At 39.3% G+C, this 16691-nt stretch overlaps 1 protein-coding gene across 1 annotated transcript in view; it reads left to right on the top strand.

The window, feature by feature from the left end:
- Positions 1–16691, top strand: part of CHD7 (chromodomain helicase DNA binding protein 7) — a 200738-nt gene that overhangs the window by 120467 nt on the left and 63580 nt on the right. Inside the window, 2 exon segments of the mRNA XM_075920640.2 lie at positions 5611–6041; positions 15556–15691. Of these exon segments, the coding sequence (XP_075776755.2) occupies positions 5611–6041; positions 15556–15691 (567 nt within the window).

The following is a 16691-nucleotide window of genomic DNA, read 5'->3' as shown; positions in this document are numbered from 1 at the left end:
ACTGGCAAGAACCTCTCCTACCTTCTTCCCTTTCTTAACCCTGTTTAAAAAGAAAATTCAGACAACTGTTCTAGGATGAAGAAATGCCTCCTTTATGCCGCTTCTGATCTCTCTTCCTCCTCCTAGATTTGTGCTGCTCCTACACAGCTTCACACTAGGGAGCAATGTGGGGCTGTCGGTCAGGGATATGCAGTTTAAGAATGGTGCAACAATATTCACACAATGCACAGCAAATTATACAATCACACCCACTTCTAAAAAGTATAATGCTAAAAATTAAAGACCATATCGATATAGTAAAATTCTAAACTAAAAAAATTGCAAACTAGGATGAGAAAGTAATACAAAACAAAAACTAATTAGAGCAGACTTGAACGGTTTCACTAATGTATGCTTTTTATATATGTGAATGAAAAATTTCTAGCAATACAGAAATATTTAAATATATATGATACCTTTTGGTTGTACATGCCTATTTTTAATTTTCATCCTGTTACTGTGAATAGGAGAAATTAATTCACTACTACGGTTTTGAGAGGTTAAGAAATGAATGAGATGGGGAACATTTTTTTAAATGTAACGTCTTGATACGAGGCAGAAAAGTTAAGTGATAGCGTGGAAATGAATAAAATTGCTATTGCAAGGGGAATGTTGGAGAGAATGTGAATCTTAACATCAGATTTCCTGTTTTGTATTGGCCTGTTCTAAATCTTGCCATTTCTAGATAGTGTTTGAATCTTTGAAAAAAGTCACGCAGGGGATGGAGTGGCAAGGTAAGGCAGGAGTACATTTGTACTAAAAATGTCATTAACGTATACGTGTACACAAATAAAATAACATTAGTTTTTAAACCAGTGGCTCATTCCTGTGGATTTTGCTTAAAATTATATCCTCAGTCTTGTTGCTTATTGAGCAGATACATAGAACTGAAAACACTTTATTGAAACTGTCTTGTCAAGCTGCTGTGCATTTAAAAAAAATCCTTGTCATTTTAAAAGAAAAACTCAATTTTAATTTGGCCCAAAAGTTAGATCTTTTAAACAAGATTTTGCAAAATTTAAGATCAATAGACATGACTGTTTAAAATTCCAGTACACAATATTTTCCGACAAACGTTACTCATCCGTGTTGCAGCCAAAACTGGAAGCTCTGCATATCTACAAATGAAACAGATTTTAATTGTGCAGCACTGTTGCCTGCTTTACACTTGTGTTTACAATGCTGTAATTTGCTGTGCTTGAGACAGGGTGTGTTTTTTCACACCCTTGAGCCAGAAAGTTATAGTGCTGTAAAGTGCCAGTGTAGACTTAAACTAAGTGCAGTGCTAAAAGCAATCAAGAAGCATAAATAACTTCAGATAAACATAACAAGGATGTTTCAAGGACGTGAACAATTGTAGTACTATCCAGAAAACTAATCTATCTAAAGTGATTTTTTTTAAAAGAAAGTCTCTGTGATGATATCCGAAAGCAGCTACCTGGAAGGTAGCCTAGGAGGCATGTTCACCACCCCAAGTTCCTGGGAAAATGGAAGGTAATGGGATTCCGACCAGATTGCAAATTAAATGAACAATGAAGAGGAAAATTTCAACTACTCATATACCTTACAGGGTTATAAATTCACTATTTTCATTCAGGGAAAGGATCTGTATGTCATTGTGGATAGCTGAGTGAATACCTTGGCTCAATGTGCAGCTGCAGTTAAACAAGGTTTTAGGGATATATATGGGAACTATTATAATACTTTTGTGTAAGTTGATGGGATGTAGTCAGACTTTGTATTTGGAGTGAAGAAATGGTTGCTCATTTTTTTAAAGGCAAAATTGGAAGGTTCTTTGATAAGAGTGGAATTATTCCTTTGTAAAATGCTTTAAGCACTATGTAAGAATTTACAGAGGAGATGAATAAAATGGAATGTTAAAATTGAGGGGGGACATGATAGCAGTTTTCAGGTATCTAAAAGGGCGTCATAAGGAAGAGGGAGAAAACTTGATAATCTTGGCTTCTGAGGATAGAACAAGAAGCAATGGGCTTAAACTGCAGCAGGATTGGACATTAGGAAAAAGTTCCTAATGGTCAGGGTAGTCAAACACTGGAATAAATTGCCCAGGGAGGTTGTGGAATCCCCATCTCTGGAGATATTTAAGAGTAGGTTAGATAAATGTCTATCAGGGATGGTCTAGACAGTATTTTGTCCTGTCATGAGGGCAGGGGACTGGACACGATGACCTCTCGAGGTCCCTTCCAGTCCTAGTATTATATGGTTCTATGAATAGTAAAACAGCTGTGGACCGGCTGGCTAGGTAGCAGTTCAGCAGAAAAGGACCTGGGAATTACAGTGGATGAGAAGCTGGATATGAATCAACAGTGTTCCCTAGTATCCAAGAAGGCTAATGGCATATTAGGATACATTAGGAGGAGCATTGCCAGCAGGTCTAGAGAAGTTATTCTCCTTTATTTGGCACCAGTAAGGCCACATCTGAAATATTGGATCCAGCGGAGGGCGACCAAAATGATTAGGGACCTGGAGCACATGACGTATGAGGAGAGGCTGAGGTATTTGGGCTTATTTAGTCTGTAGAAGAGACAAGTATGGGGGGATTTGATAGCAGCCTTCAACTTCCTGAAGGGAGGTTCCAGAGAGGATGGAGAGGGGCTGTTATTGGTAATGATGGATGGCAGAACAAGGAGAAATAGTCTCAGGTTACAGTGGGGGAGGACTAGGTTGGATATTAGTAAAAACTATTTCACTAGGAGGGGGTAGTAAAGTACCGGAATGGGTTACCTAGGGAGGGGGTGGAATCTCCATCCCTAGAGGTTTTTAAGTCTCAGCTTGACAGCCCTGGCTGGGATGATTAATTTAGGGTCAGTCCTACTTTGGGCAGGGGGCCTGACTCAGTAACCTTCTGAAGTCTCTTCCAGCCCTATGATTCTAAAAAGATATTTTTGAAGAGAAATTGGCTTCCATCCTGAAGCATGAGATTTAATCTCTCTCAGGGATTTAGGAGGAGACTTAATGTACAGGCACAACTGTCTAACTTCTGGTGGTTTTCACCTTCTTCAGAAATATCTGTTTCTACTGGCAGATATAGGATTAGATGGACCGCATGTATGATCCAGTGTGGCAATTCCTACATGAGATCTTGGACCCTGCTTTGGGATACTGTGTTTTTATATTCTCCAATATTAGTAAGGTGTCTGATACATTGGAAATATCTCTGCCTTCCCCACTGTTTCCTTGAAAGAGTGAGGTTTTTTTAATATCTCCCATCTCTCCATCATCCTTTTTCTTTGCTGTAGCAGAAAATCCTCCTTCCTTATAGCTATTGCAATAGTGCCTACAGTCTGAACTGAGATCTGTGGCTCCTTTGCTGCAAATGGTTGAGCTTACAATCTAATAGAGGCATAGAAAGATTAAGTGAATGGTCCATGGTCACACACCAAGTCATTCTTAGCTAGGAATAAAACCTAGGTCTTGTGTTTCCCAGTCCAGTTTATCTTTTCTCCATCCATCTCCTTGATTCCTGTGCTATCCCAGGCTTTCCCAAGCAACAGTAAAGTAAAAGTGGTATTTTTGATAGTCTCACTGTAGTTACTTTGGAAATCTGTGAACTGCAAATCAGGGATCTTATCCATGCGAAGAATTGTCAACACTTCTACCGTTGTTTGGCGTAGCATTAGTATAGCTCCATTGATAGAAATTTTGTATATATTATGGGTCCTTACTGCTAAGCATCTATTATGTGGGTAAAAATGCTTCCCCCAGCCTCTACTGGTGTTTCTGCTGTCACAACCACTGGTAAACTTGCTGTAGTGCAAGGTCAATAACAGGGTAAGTGATGAATATTCTGTGTACACATATTGCTACTAGCATAGAACTACTTGGATTTACATTCAGCAGCTTATACTAACAACCACAAGGAATTTAAAGCCTGAAATAAAACTTGGATGACAAAATAACTTGTCTGTATTGGGGGGGGGGGGGGGAAATTGACATGCTATCCATAATTTGGATCCCTAACAAAAGTGTAACATACTATAGGTTCACATACATTTGTTATATTAGATCCTGGTTGGTAATAAACATAATATCCCAATGTGTTTATACACTGGACAGTTTGCACCTTTATGAATATGTAAGTGGTAGACCAGGTTGGAATTGGAGTCAGTTGCAACTCTAAAACACCCAACACCTGATGAAGAACAGAAAAAGGATATTAGTGACATTATGTACAATTATATAAGGCTACTTGTCTCCCCAAAGTATCCACCTCACTGCTTACCTTCCCGTGCTGTTCCATGGCTCAGTGATCAGTCTTCCGAAAAGCCGAACTCAGGAAAAGCCTGGTGTAGAGCTCTCTTCCGTCAATAATAAGGCCCGTCATCTCAAGCCTTCATCTTCAGGGCTGACCAAAAAAGAAGAAAACAATTCCGTGAAACAAAACAAGAAGAAATAGGGAAGAAATTGCTTCTGCATCACCAACACAGGCTATCTCTGGTCCATGCTCCAATTACTGCCTACGCATTGGCTTTCATCTTCCAAATCATCAGTGAGGTTTCTTCCAGGGCCTTTGTTCTATACCCTCTACCAAGTGTAGGAAGTAACCAGAAATGGGTGGCATAGGACAGAACAGGATTCTGTGTTGAAGGAGAGCAGAATGGAAGCTGAGATTGGGGTCACCAATAGGGTTGCCAGATGGTTTAAAAAAAAATACCGGACAAAAATTTGATAAAAATTAGTTGGGATGGGGAAAAAAAAAAAGCGCTGGGAAGTAACCAGGGAGACATGGGGGTGGGAGATTTGGGAGGTCAGGACGAAATGCAATCATGGTCCCTTTAATTGCCACGTGTCCCAAGTGGGCTTCTGCTGGGCATCAAGCCAGGCCTGAGAAAAGTAGAAAGACTTCTTTAATTAGAAAATACTGGACATGTATATGTCAGTTATTGTCTCAATTTGTTTACTGGACACACAGTCAAAATACCGGACTGTCCAGTTCAATACTGGACACCTGGCAACCCTAGTCACCAGCACCTTATGTGCCAACTTGTAATGTCACTCAAATTTGGCCTGGGTGCCCTTCCTTACACTATCAGTAAAGGGGCTCTGTTATGCCACCCAGCTTATGCTGCTGCCACCCCTGATTCAGCTCCTCAGCCTCTCAAAATATATTAAGTTTTCATATATTAACACCCCTCCCCCCCCAAAAAAAACCAACAACCTTGGTTGGCTGTATGAGGCCAATGGCTGTCTTATACTTTTCCTTTTCAGTCGAAATAAAGTTTGGGGTTTTTTTACTGTATGAAATGTGGATTTATCTTTTATACAGAGTTTTTAGTCATAAATAATTTTATACTCGTGACATCCAGTACTTTATAGATGATCTGCCACAGCCGTAACAGCATAACAATGCTTATAATTACTGATTGTACGATACTTGTTAGAAATGTTACCAGTCAACTTTACCCTCTGTTTTCTCTTGTCTCCCTCCATGACTTCAGTTCCAAAGTAGAGAGAACTTTAAATTTTATGGACCGTGTGTGTGTGTGTGTGTGTGTGTGTGTGTGTGTGTAATCATGCTATACTAATTTAATGCTTGTTTGTATTTCTTAGCATTCTCCATCGGAGCCCTTTGTAGAGAAACCAGTGCCGGATATGACTCAGGTTAGTGGACTGAATACCCAGCTAGTGAAAAATGATGATTACCTGCCATCTATTGAACAGCAGCCTCAGCAAAAGAAGAAGAAAAAGAAAAACAATCACATTCTTGCAGAGGGTCCCAGTAAAGGTTTTGGTAAGGAAGATTTTTCTGGTAGTCTTGACAGCCAGGATCCAACCAGGAACTCATTGGATTGCTCCCAAGAAGAGAAAAAGAAAAAGAAAAAGCCCAAGTCAAAAAAGGAGCCGAAGGATCCTAAAGAACCCAAGGAAAAGAAGGAGCCTAAGGAACCCAAGCCTCCCAAAACCCCCAAGATCCCCAAAGAGCCAAAGGAAAAGAAAGCAAAGAATACCACATCAAAACCCAAGACCAGCAAAAAGACAAGGTAGGTCAGGAAATAAGATTTAAAAAAAAAAGTCATACAAAAAAACAGAAGCATTTCGTTGGCTAGGCATTGTACCAATTTTAACTATTTTTCTTTTTTGAAAATGAGGGGGGAAAACGAGGGAGGGAAAAACCCACCCAGCCTCAAGTGAAATAGTTCTCTTGTACCAAATACTAGGAAACAGGATTAGAGAGGCTACAATTTTTGTATCAGTATAACTATTTCCACTTGGCATTGTGATTCTTTTTACGGTCAGGGTTAAAATTTTACTAGGCAATAGGGGAGAGATCAAATTGCAGTACTTTACACGGTCATTCTGAAGCAAACCCCCCACCAACTATCATGAGTACAAATTTTCACTGAAAAAACTGAGGGGGGAGGGGGAAAGACATTAAAACTGATTTTTTTCATTTGTAGCTAAAATTTCTTACAACTGTTCTGAACCTGTTCCAAACATCTGAATCTGTTTTTCAAGATGTGGCTAATGTTAGAAAATATATAACTTCCAGATGGAAGCACAGCCAGACCTGGTTAATCCAAATCAGTTTGCAGAATCCATTTATACTAAGATTAAAAAAATGTTGATTAACAAATCTGATTTGCATGTCTTCTGCAAGGCTGGTTACTGTTTAATTCTTTCTGATACCGAGATATGGATAAAGGAAGCTCAGATAATACGGGACTTCTAGTAATAATGAAAGGTTCTTTGGATGGATAGCCTAACTAATATTTATTGAAGAATCTGTATAAACTGGCAGGGTAAAATAAATGTTGTTTTGTAAAGGCTTTATTACCTTTCCAGTATAGTACAATGGAGCCTACTTAAAATATTACAAAAAATATCTGATCCAGCTTGCCAAAATGAATTGATAGGTTTATATATACAGTTGTTTGAATTTTCAGTTGCGTGTTATTGAATCTTAGTACTGGACTGAATAGCTTGCTCACTGTATCTGTTTGTAACCAGAGTACGATGTCAGTTAAATGAAAAGGTTAATTGTTTATAAGGAGACAGGATATTTTGTGAGGGGCACAAAATATTCATAGTACTTGTTTTTTGTGAGCTTCTTTTTAAAAGGCCACAAAAGGAGGGGACTTTTATATTATCTAACTCAGGCCTGGGCTGCCTGTGGATTCAGCCTCCCTGCCTGCTCTCTGGCAGACTCCCTGCCTGCTTTCCCTCCTCGCACACACGGCTGAAAGAAGCTGCCATTGTGGGGATCTATTTGAACAGCTGTGAGCCTGGAAGAGGGAGAGAGGCTTCATGTACTGCCCTCGCCCCCAGCACAATCCCATTGGCCAGTTTCTGGTCAGTGGGAGCTGCCTGTCAACAGGCAGCTTGTGAAGCACCCTCCCCTCAGGCTCACAGCTGTTCAAAAACTACTTGGCCCCTGCAGCCAGTGCAGGGGTAGAACAGGCAGTCTGCTTGAGAAGGCTGCTGGCTGGGAGTCAAGCAGGTAAGTCTCCCAGCCGGAGCCTGCCACTGGCTCCTCAACCCTTTGCTCCCCTACCCCACATAACCCAAACCCTCTGCCCCCCCACCTATATCCCCTCCCAGATCCTGCACCCCAATCCTTTGCCCTAGGTCATAACCCAAACTTGTCCTCCTCTGTCACAGCCCAAACTCTGCTACCTCATCCTGCACCCTTGTCCCCTTCCCCAAGTCACAATCCCCTCTTCCCCAAGGTCACAAGCCAAACTCCTGCACCCTAGTCCTCTAACCCAGTGTTTCTCAAACTTTTTTTTATAAAGTGCCCCTTCCCCCCCCCCCAAAAAAAGGTAAAAAGTATCCCCAGTACCTACAGTTTTCGGACACACAATTTGTTTCTACCATTGCAACACATTTGTTTATACAACTTAATCGTAGCTGGGTGAACGATGAAATTTTTGGGAGTAAAAAAGTACAAAAATAATAAAATGCTGTAAAACTTAAAACAAAAATTCAGTTTTCTCCAAATTTCAGTTGTTGACATACACCCCAGACTTCTCTTGAATACCCCTAAGGGTACTCGTACCCCTAAGGGTACTCATACCACTGGTTGAGAAACACTGCTCTAACCCAGGTGACATCTGTCTCCTTCACCCAAACTCCCTCTCAGACCCCACACTCTCTCCTGCACCCCAGTCCCTTACTTCAAACTCCCTTCTGTACCCAACCTACACCCCAGACTCCACACTTTATTCGTTAATAGGGAACTGTGTGGCCCTTGACCCCTTCCCATATTCTTGGAGTAGCCCTCATCAAAATTATTGACCATTCTGATCCAACCCAAATTCTCAATGTAACACGTGTTTCACAGTAATTTCTACATCAAGAACTTAGATATGAAATTTATTCAAAAAACACTTTTTACTACAGACCTTTTCAGCTAGGTGCTATGACTGTACTAATGCTTAACAAACCAAGATCAGAAATAATTTGCTTCCAAAATAGATGTAGTTTCCTATGCATTGGGATTGACAATCAGACCTCAATTTGAGGCACCGCATAATCTAGGCTGATAAGTCTGTGCAGGTCTCCCCAAGTGAAGTTGTGGGACCTCACATTGGGGACAGGAGGGCAAGAGAATTGCTCTCTTGAATGTCTGAGTGAGAGGGAGACTTTATTATTTTCTCCTCCTTCCTTTGCAGTACCCCTTGCAATTGGAAGAGTGAATTTTGCAATACTATTTATAGCTTCAAGGTGCAACATCTTCAGGTTAAATCTCCCTGGTGCCTGCACTGTTGGGACCTGACCAGTCCCAAATCAGGAAATTCGCTGGACCAGGGAGGTCAATGTTTTCCCTTCTGGCCCCTCCTTGGACACCACAGATCTGGCCCCAGGGGCTCCACTGCCCTGGCCGCTGGGATGCCCTTGTTCTCCCAAGATCCTCTGTTCAGGCCTGTAGGCCCACCAGGGTGTACTGGCTCCGTGATTCTCTAGTCTAGAAACACTTCTTGCCTCAGCCTGCTGGTTTTCCCCCAGGTGTGCTCCAACCTCAGAGCACCGCTGGTGTGCTCACTGATGATGCTGGACCCGGGTGTTGCTGAAGTAGGGAAGTCCAGATTAGAGAGTTTCATGGGAACATGAACTACACTTTGCGCCTCCTACCCCCAGTAAGTAGGGCAACTTAAAATAAGTGAACTTGTCAAGTCATTGCCAAATGTACCATTCAAGTCCAGATATGACTTACTCCATCTGCTTTGAGAACTTCAGTACCTGGGAGGCAAACCTGGTGGAAGAACCTGTGGACTTAGTGATGGTAACATTATTGCTCAGGAACACAACTTCTCTGAAAGATATTTGCCGCCTTTTATCACATGCTGCCATAGACTGGGGAATCTGCCCAGTACAATTGGTAATTAAATCAGAATTTTAAGCGAATCAAAAGGCTAAGCCAATAATATTTTGAGCTACAGTGTTTAAGATGGTCAGAGGAGTGTTAAGTGATGCATCTTGACCATGCTATAGTGTTACCCCACTAGGAAGGAAACAATATCACAATAGTACAGATGACTAAAATGGATGGCACCCAGAAGTAAATTCTGCTTGGCAAACCATAATTATGTAAATAGACATTGGATTACAGTAGTGCCAATTCTGCATGTGATGCTGGTTACTTTCAAACTCGGCTAAACTAACTGGATAATTGTATATAAAAGCCAGGGAAGTGAGAAGTATTTGAAGTGAGAAAATTCAGACACTATCTAAGGTATATGTGTCTACATACATAGTACCAGGCATTTCCATTCATCAAATTCTTTTGGAAAAGATAGCTCTTCTTCTGGATCCTTCAGAAAGTACAAAGATGGTCAGGAACTGCCAATGAAGTAAAAAAGTACTTCAATTATAAAATGAACAAAATACACTAAAGTAGCAGATTATTTTTATCAATATGCATACTTTAATTTTGATAATGCTGTCTTAATAAACTAGCCATGTAATCCTTTTATTGACCATGAAAGTATAGAAAAATCTAGGACTCTCGCCTCCTTTCCTTAGAGTAAGCTTTGAAGAAATGTATAGTCTGCTTGATTGAGGTGTACCTTAATCCCATGGTGAATAAACAGATGAATAACAAAATAAGTTAACTTTTTTGTGGTAGTCCTTGGGAAATGTATTTCCAGTGGCACCACAGAAATCTAAGTGACTTCAAAAGAATTTGAAAGTGAACATCACTGTACAGTTGGTACTGTTGGAAAGCAAGTTCGTGAATTAGGGTGACATGGTTTAACTTCATATGGCTGCTAGCCTGCCCTAAAAACAATAGGTAAAAGATACACAACAATGGCTGCTAGAAGAAATGGAGAAAAAAAATCTTATTTCAATTGTGAGAGAGATGTTGGAAAAGCTTCAGGTTTTTCAGTCTTCAATGCATCCTATGCTGTACAGAAATGTTGGTGCCAGGATTTTTTTTTTTTTGAAGGGTGGGTGGGTGTGTGTGGGTGTGTGTGTGGCGGGGGGGGGGGGTGAGAATAGTAAGTTTTGTCTTGTATCTGTGTCTGTAGGAAAACATTCATTAATTTTCAGGAAGATGGGGAAATGTACACTTCTGAAATCTCTAGCATCTGCTCCTGAAGTCCATTTAGATCTCCTTAAAGAAGTCAATTAAGGTGCCGTCTACATTGGGTACAGATGACTTGGTTATTACATGATGGTTTCTGTTCCATAGTTATAACGTGGTCAGTGCTTCTAATGCAGGGACTTTAACCTAGATTCAAGGCTTTAGCCCAGTCATGGGAATTTGTAGGGGCCCATTCATAATTGGACAAGGAATACCATGTTGTAACACAGTCTCCTGCCTCATTTGTATTTGTATTGCAAAACAGCCCTGTGCAAGCGATACCAGTTTGGAGGATTTGTGTTTTAAAGCTCTCTGCTTAGGTTTAGTCCTGTTATTAAGAGGACTAAACCTAAGCAAAAGGCCATTAGAAAGATGGAGTCTAGGGCAGCATTCTCTTGATAAATAAAAGGAACTGTTGGGTTTTTCACTTTGGACTCTGCTGGTGGAACTCTTGGCTTTTTGTATCGGCTTAACTAGTGAATGTTTACTAAATTTTGATCTAGGGCATGTTTAACTTACTGCCTTCTGGGTTGAAGCTCCTCTCACCTTTCCATAGTCCAAGGCTACTGGAATTTGGGAAGGGAGGAGGAAATGGCAATGCAACACATTCATATCCAGAGGATGGAAGCAGACTTCTATCTCCACTAGAAATGAGGCAGAGGATCATTATCCCTTCAGTGCACCCTGCTTCCTCTTCTGCTTGCAGCACATAAGCAGAGCACCAGTCACCAGACTCATCTGCTTTCCTTGAGATCAGCCTGCTGTTCTTTGGGTTGGCAGTGCTGCTCATTGCTCTGTTGGCAGGTGGACTGAGGCGCAAAACTCAACCGTGGGGCAGAATTGTTTGCTGAATTCATTTTTAAGGGCAAGTGGCTGAGTGCTGATTTTTTTAGGTTTTTCTTTTATCACAAAGTTTACTTCAGAAATTTGTCTCTGGGGTAGTCTCCCACAAATGGGGGGGGGGGGGAAGAAAGGGATGAACACTTTAGTATTAGGATTTATCCAATACTTTTGGTCAGTTGGCATTCGTTTAAAATTACACTAAAGAATAAACAGACCCATTTGTTATCCCTGATCAGATGAAATATTACAACAGTACATTTATAACAACTACTAGTTGATCTCTCTGCACAGTCCTTTGGAGCCTGTAACACTGTTTGTTGAAACGTTCACATGACATGAGTCAGCTACTCCAGTTTGTGATGCTTTGACCTGGTTCTTTTGGTGGTGGTTTATTGTCTGACTGCCCAAAAGCATTGTTTTGTTGGGATACGTACTGTCTCCAACTTGAGTTCGTTCTTCCTTGTTGTCACTCTTTTCTTCTCTCTCCATCATTCTTTTATCATCACTGTCTCCCGTTGTCATTCGGATGCCTGTGCTACTAAGTGATTTTATTAGGGACAGTATGTTATACTGCCTTAAGGAATAAGAACATTCAATGCAATGTTGTTATTGGGATACCTAGACTGTGAATCATGTAATCTGAAATTATGCCTGGTTGTGTCTATCGAAAGGGCAGTTCTTAACACTAAATCTATTGGGTTTTTTTATTTAAACTGTGCCAGGCTGATGCATTCTGTTTGGTGCCTAGAACCACTTGACCTCTGAGGTCTTGTGTCTGTGACCTAAATATGTACAAATAGCTTATCTCATAAACTTAAATTTATACCAAAAATTTTAGATATACCATCCTGTATATATATTCATATATTATACTGACACCTAATGCATCAAAGTTCCGGAGCAGTTTAATGTAATTTGTATTTAGATTCCTAATTTTAGGCACCTACTTCAAAAAACTGGGCCCTAAATACCTGAATTATGTAAACTCTGAATAGGTTTTTTAACTTTTTTTGGTTATTTTGTTGTTGGTTTTTAACCAGCAGCTGGACCTAGCTAATTAGGTAGCAGAGCAAGTTGTAAGTGGTCCACTTAGAAGTTATGAACATTATACCTGCTTTGTAAAACATGGAGAGGACAGCAAGATTGTTGATAGCTTCAAGAAGTGCAAGGTGAAGACTTCTCCTAATGGGCGTACAGCATAACTAGTATGGATGCAAATCCTCATGTAGTTCAGAGGTTGAGCTTTGTTGCTCATGTAGTTTTTTTCCCTGTTTCTAAATGATGTAGTAACTAAATGGATTTTTAAAACGTTTAATTATTAAACAAAGGAGTCTGCAGTTTACTTGTTCTTTAAAACCAAAATAGGACTTGTGGAAAAATTGCTGCATTGAAACAGTTTAGATGATTTTTCCCACATGAGAATAGCAGGCTTATATGTATCTGCTTTCAACAGACATTGCATGAAGATGATTTGAAATCCTGTCCAAATTACTTGGTACCATAACTGTGTTACTAAGAGAGACTTGGGGGAGTTGAAGTACAGCTTGTATATGTAGGTCATAAAAGGCACGTATGAATGTGTTTCGCTCACACCCTCCACTGTTACTAAGAGGGAAAGGTGTAATAGAGTTTAGAAAAATCTTTGTGTAGTTAAATCTGCTACAAGTAGCTCACTTGAATGCAGGTTCTTTGTCTGAATCTTCCTGTATGATAAGCATTTGGAGATGCTGTATGACTTGAACAATTGTGGACATTCCAAGAGCATTCTTTGAAGGGCAGAGAGAGAATCATTAGCGCTCTTTTGCCTTTTAGCAAATTTGACAATTTTATCAAACATGGGATATGCTGTTCTTCAGGACATTATGCCTGTTATTCATATGTGATAGTGCACCCAGGGCACAGTAACTAGTACTAAATTAAATTGTATGCTTTCCTCTGATTTATAGAGGTCACCAGTGAAAAGCACTAGCCTGTCAACTTATTTTACCTGGCAGTGGTTCAACTCCCTGACAAGCTTACCTTTGATTTAAACAAATTTGAGAAATATGTAAAGTTTTCGAAGCAGTTTTGCACTGATTTGATAAAAGAAACCACAAAATGCTGCAGCGCAGGTGTTGAGAATGTTTGAAAGCTGATTGAGAGAAGCAGATGGCTTTAGTCAGTGGCATCCAGCCAAAAGAGCAGGTGCTGGTCATGTGACCACTGGTTACCAGGGTAATCTGATTGCTCTTGGCGTGCAGATGAAAGGAAAGGGGCCCAGTGTTCAGCTGTAGTATTGTATAATTTGTGGCAGTTAGAGCGGAAATAAATGCTGGAAATGGAGCCTCATAGTAGGGGAGACTTCTGTCCATGTGTAGCATGCACACTAGGACGGTTGGAAGGGGAACTGTTGTGCAGATTATTTTTTTAATTGTTTTATGTGGCTCTTTCAGTGGTACCACACTCTTCAGAACGTTCTCAGAATTTGAGAGAGATTGGAAAGCTAAACTATGTTACTGTGCTTTAGAATTTTGCTATAATTAAGTTGTATTTTTAAAAATCTCACTATTAATGTGTAAACATACAAAACCCTCTTGTGAGCATTTAAAAAAAATTTATAACCATGTTATGAAACCAGAAAAATACACCCTAGAAATTCTTAAAACCAAAACATGCTGTAACTTTGTATAATTAGTCTTACTAATGTTTATATGTAAATGTGCTCTTGTGTGATAAATGATTAAATCAGCTCAAGTTTGAATTTCTTATTAAAAGTTACAGGGTTGAAAATTATCAATTTTTTGTTTTCCAAACCAGCATCTCCATTAAGCAATTATGAATTTAAATAAAAGGAAACTGTTTAAAAGTTCTTGATATGTCTGCCTATTTGTTTTTCATTTGGCAAATTGCAGCGTTTGATTCTCCATTACATGTGTGATGGTGGTTTTTTAATGTTGAGAACAAATGTTAACTACTCTTTAAAGCGGTAGTCTGTCAGACCTGTAATAGACATGTGCGGGAAAGCACATATATAGAGCAGGCATGTCTACCTAAAACTTCAAAAGTTGAGCACGTTTAAAATTGCTCATAAAATCCCCCCCCCCCCCCAGTTTTACATTTTCTGTGCCATATAAGAATTTGACCTGTACAGTGTTCAAAATACCTTCAAATTAAATACTAGGGGATATCTTCTCAAGTATGTAGTTTCTTTAAGTTATATATGTACAGATAGTGATAAATACAATAAGAGGATTATGCAAAATACCTAACTCATTGGAAGCTTGAATCTATTAAAAAATATAAACCGCACAATTTTTTCCTCATCACATTACTGTGATAATGATGTAGCCTTTCTCACAAGTCTTCAGCTATTGGTGTTGGAATTTTTTCCCCCATCTCAGTAAAAAAACATTGGAGAACTTGGGCAGTGCATGAAGCTGCAGATGAAATAAAAAAAATCAATTTGGCTACTATGGACAATTATAAACCTAATCAGGTAAAGTGAATGTAACTAATCCTCTGCTGCATAAACTGACCACACCTACAAATTATGGTTGCACTAATTAACTGGGTATGTCTGACCTGAGACTTGAAATAAACACTGTCCTGCCTCAGTTTTCTTGGAAACACCACAAATCCACAGAATAAAAGAGGATGATATGCCCATTCAGTTCATATTTTGATACATTTAATCTAGGGCTTGTTCCCCATACTTTCATTTCAAGAAAATTTGAATGTAGTGATCGCTTTCTTCACTTTATCATGGAGCTCAACTATTGTTTAAAATTCACAGTTACTAAAGCAGAAGTCCAGTTTTCCTTTTAGCATTTCATTTGACTCTTGTCAAATATATCAGTCAGTCCATCCAGTATTGAGTACAAGCCACATCAGCAGCTTGCCCTTGGTGCCAACCGCTCCTCTCCCCCCTGAAGAGTAAGGTGTCATGCTAAAAAGATCAAAGGAAAGTATAAAAATAACAGAGGTTAATGATACTTTAAAGATTTTTTTTTAGCACCTGAAATAAGTCAAAGTGATTAGAGTAACAAAATAACTAGGGATAAAATGCCTTTATAGTCCATCATATTATAGTACAGTATCATTCAAATTTTTCCCCACTCAATCACTAATCAAAGATATTTATATTTTAGTAACAAGAAACCAGACTCAGAAACTAGTGCAGCAAAGAAAAAGGTCAACAAGGGAAAAGAAGGTTCTGAAAACTCGGATTTAGAGAAAACACCGCCACCATCTCCTCATGATGATGATGATGATCCAGGTGTTCAGGTAATGCCATTATTTGACATTCAAGACCTAATTATTCAGTATATGGTAACTATATACACGTGTAAAACATAAAATGTTACTCCATCTTTATCAGAGAGATACTTTAAAGATATTTTCTTTGTTGGCTGAAACAGTATATCAAGAAAGGTAAGAATCTGAGATCCCAGTGGCGAATAGTGTGTTAAAAGAACTCTCTTGTTTGTAAATTGGCATCTGTGAACTTGGTTTGCCATCTGTGAATACATACAAATGAGCTTCACTTTTTCACCTGTCACTATACGGTATTCTCTGATGCTGGCCTTTCTAGCATAGGTGTATTACTAGAAGTCTTTATGTAGTCCAGCCTACCTGATATTTGTTGGTTTGCATTTACTACCTGGTGGTCCCTTTTAGGTCAATGATGAAACATGACAGAGCCGGGTAGGGAAACTTTTATTGCTACTGCTTGTACTATACCTATCTTGTGGATAAATAAAGAATTTACATCTGTTGGTCTGTCAGTTATGAATGTTGAGTGCTGGTCTCCCTTAGAAATTTATGGATGTATTCTTATCAATGTTATTCAAGCATTCTTTATTTTAAATAAAGTCTGGACATTAAAAAAATGTTTTGTTTAATGAAGATATTCAGATACTGCTCAGATAACCCCACACACTGTTCAGTACACACGTCACAAATGTACTATTTTCTTTTCCATCCGTGAACCTATTAAAGTTGCTCTATTCAACAGCAATGCTGCAGCAAGTAACATTTCTTGATATCATGAAGGAGACTGGCAAGAAATGGTATTTTAGGGCCTGGCACAATAGTCTTCTCTTTCACCAAGTTTTTCAATTAAGCTTATAGAATTTATTATAATAACATAAACTCTTGTACTATACTAGTTGAAAAAGCAAACAAATAGGAAAAACCCAAACCACTATTGATCTGTTTCCCTCAGTCCAGTCGTTTTTCTTGTGGCAATCCTCAATAGCTATGACATCTCAGCTTTTTGTATTGC

The sequence above is a fragment of the Pelodiscus sinensis genome, chromosome 2, assembly GCF_052426305.1.
Source record: "Pelodiscus sinensis isolate ZL-2025 chromosome 2, ASM5242630v1, whole genome shotgun sequence".
NCBI lineage: Eukaryota > Metazoa > Chordata > Testudines > Trionychidae > Pelodiscus > Pelodiscus sinensis.
The sequence above is the reverse complement of the archived record's forward strand: the minus strand, read 5'-3'. Positions and strand labels throughout refer to the sequence as shown.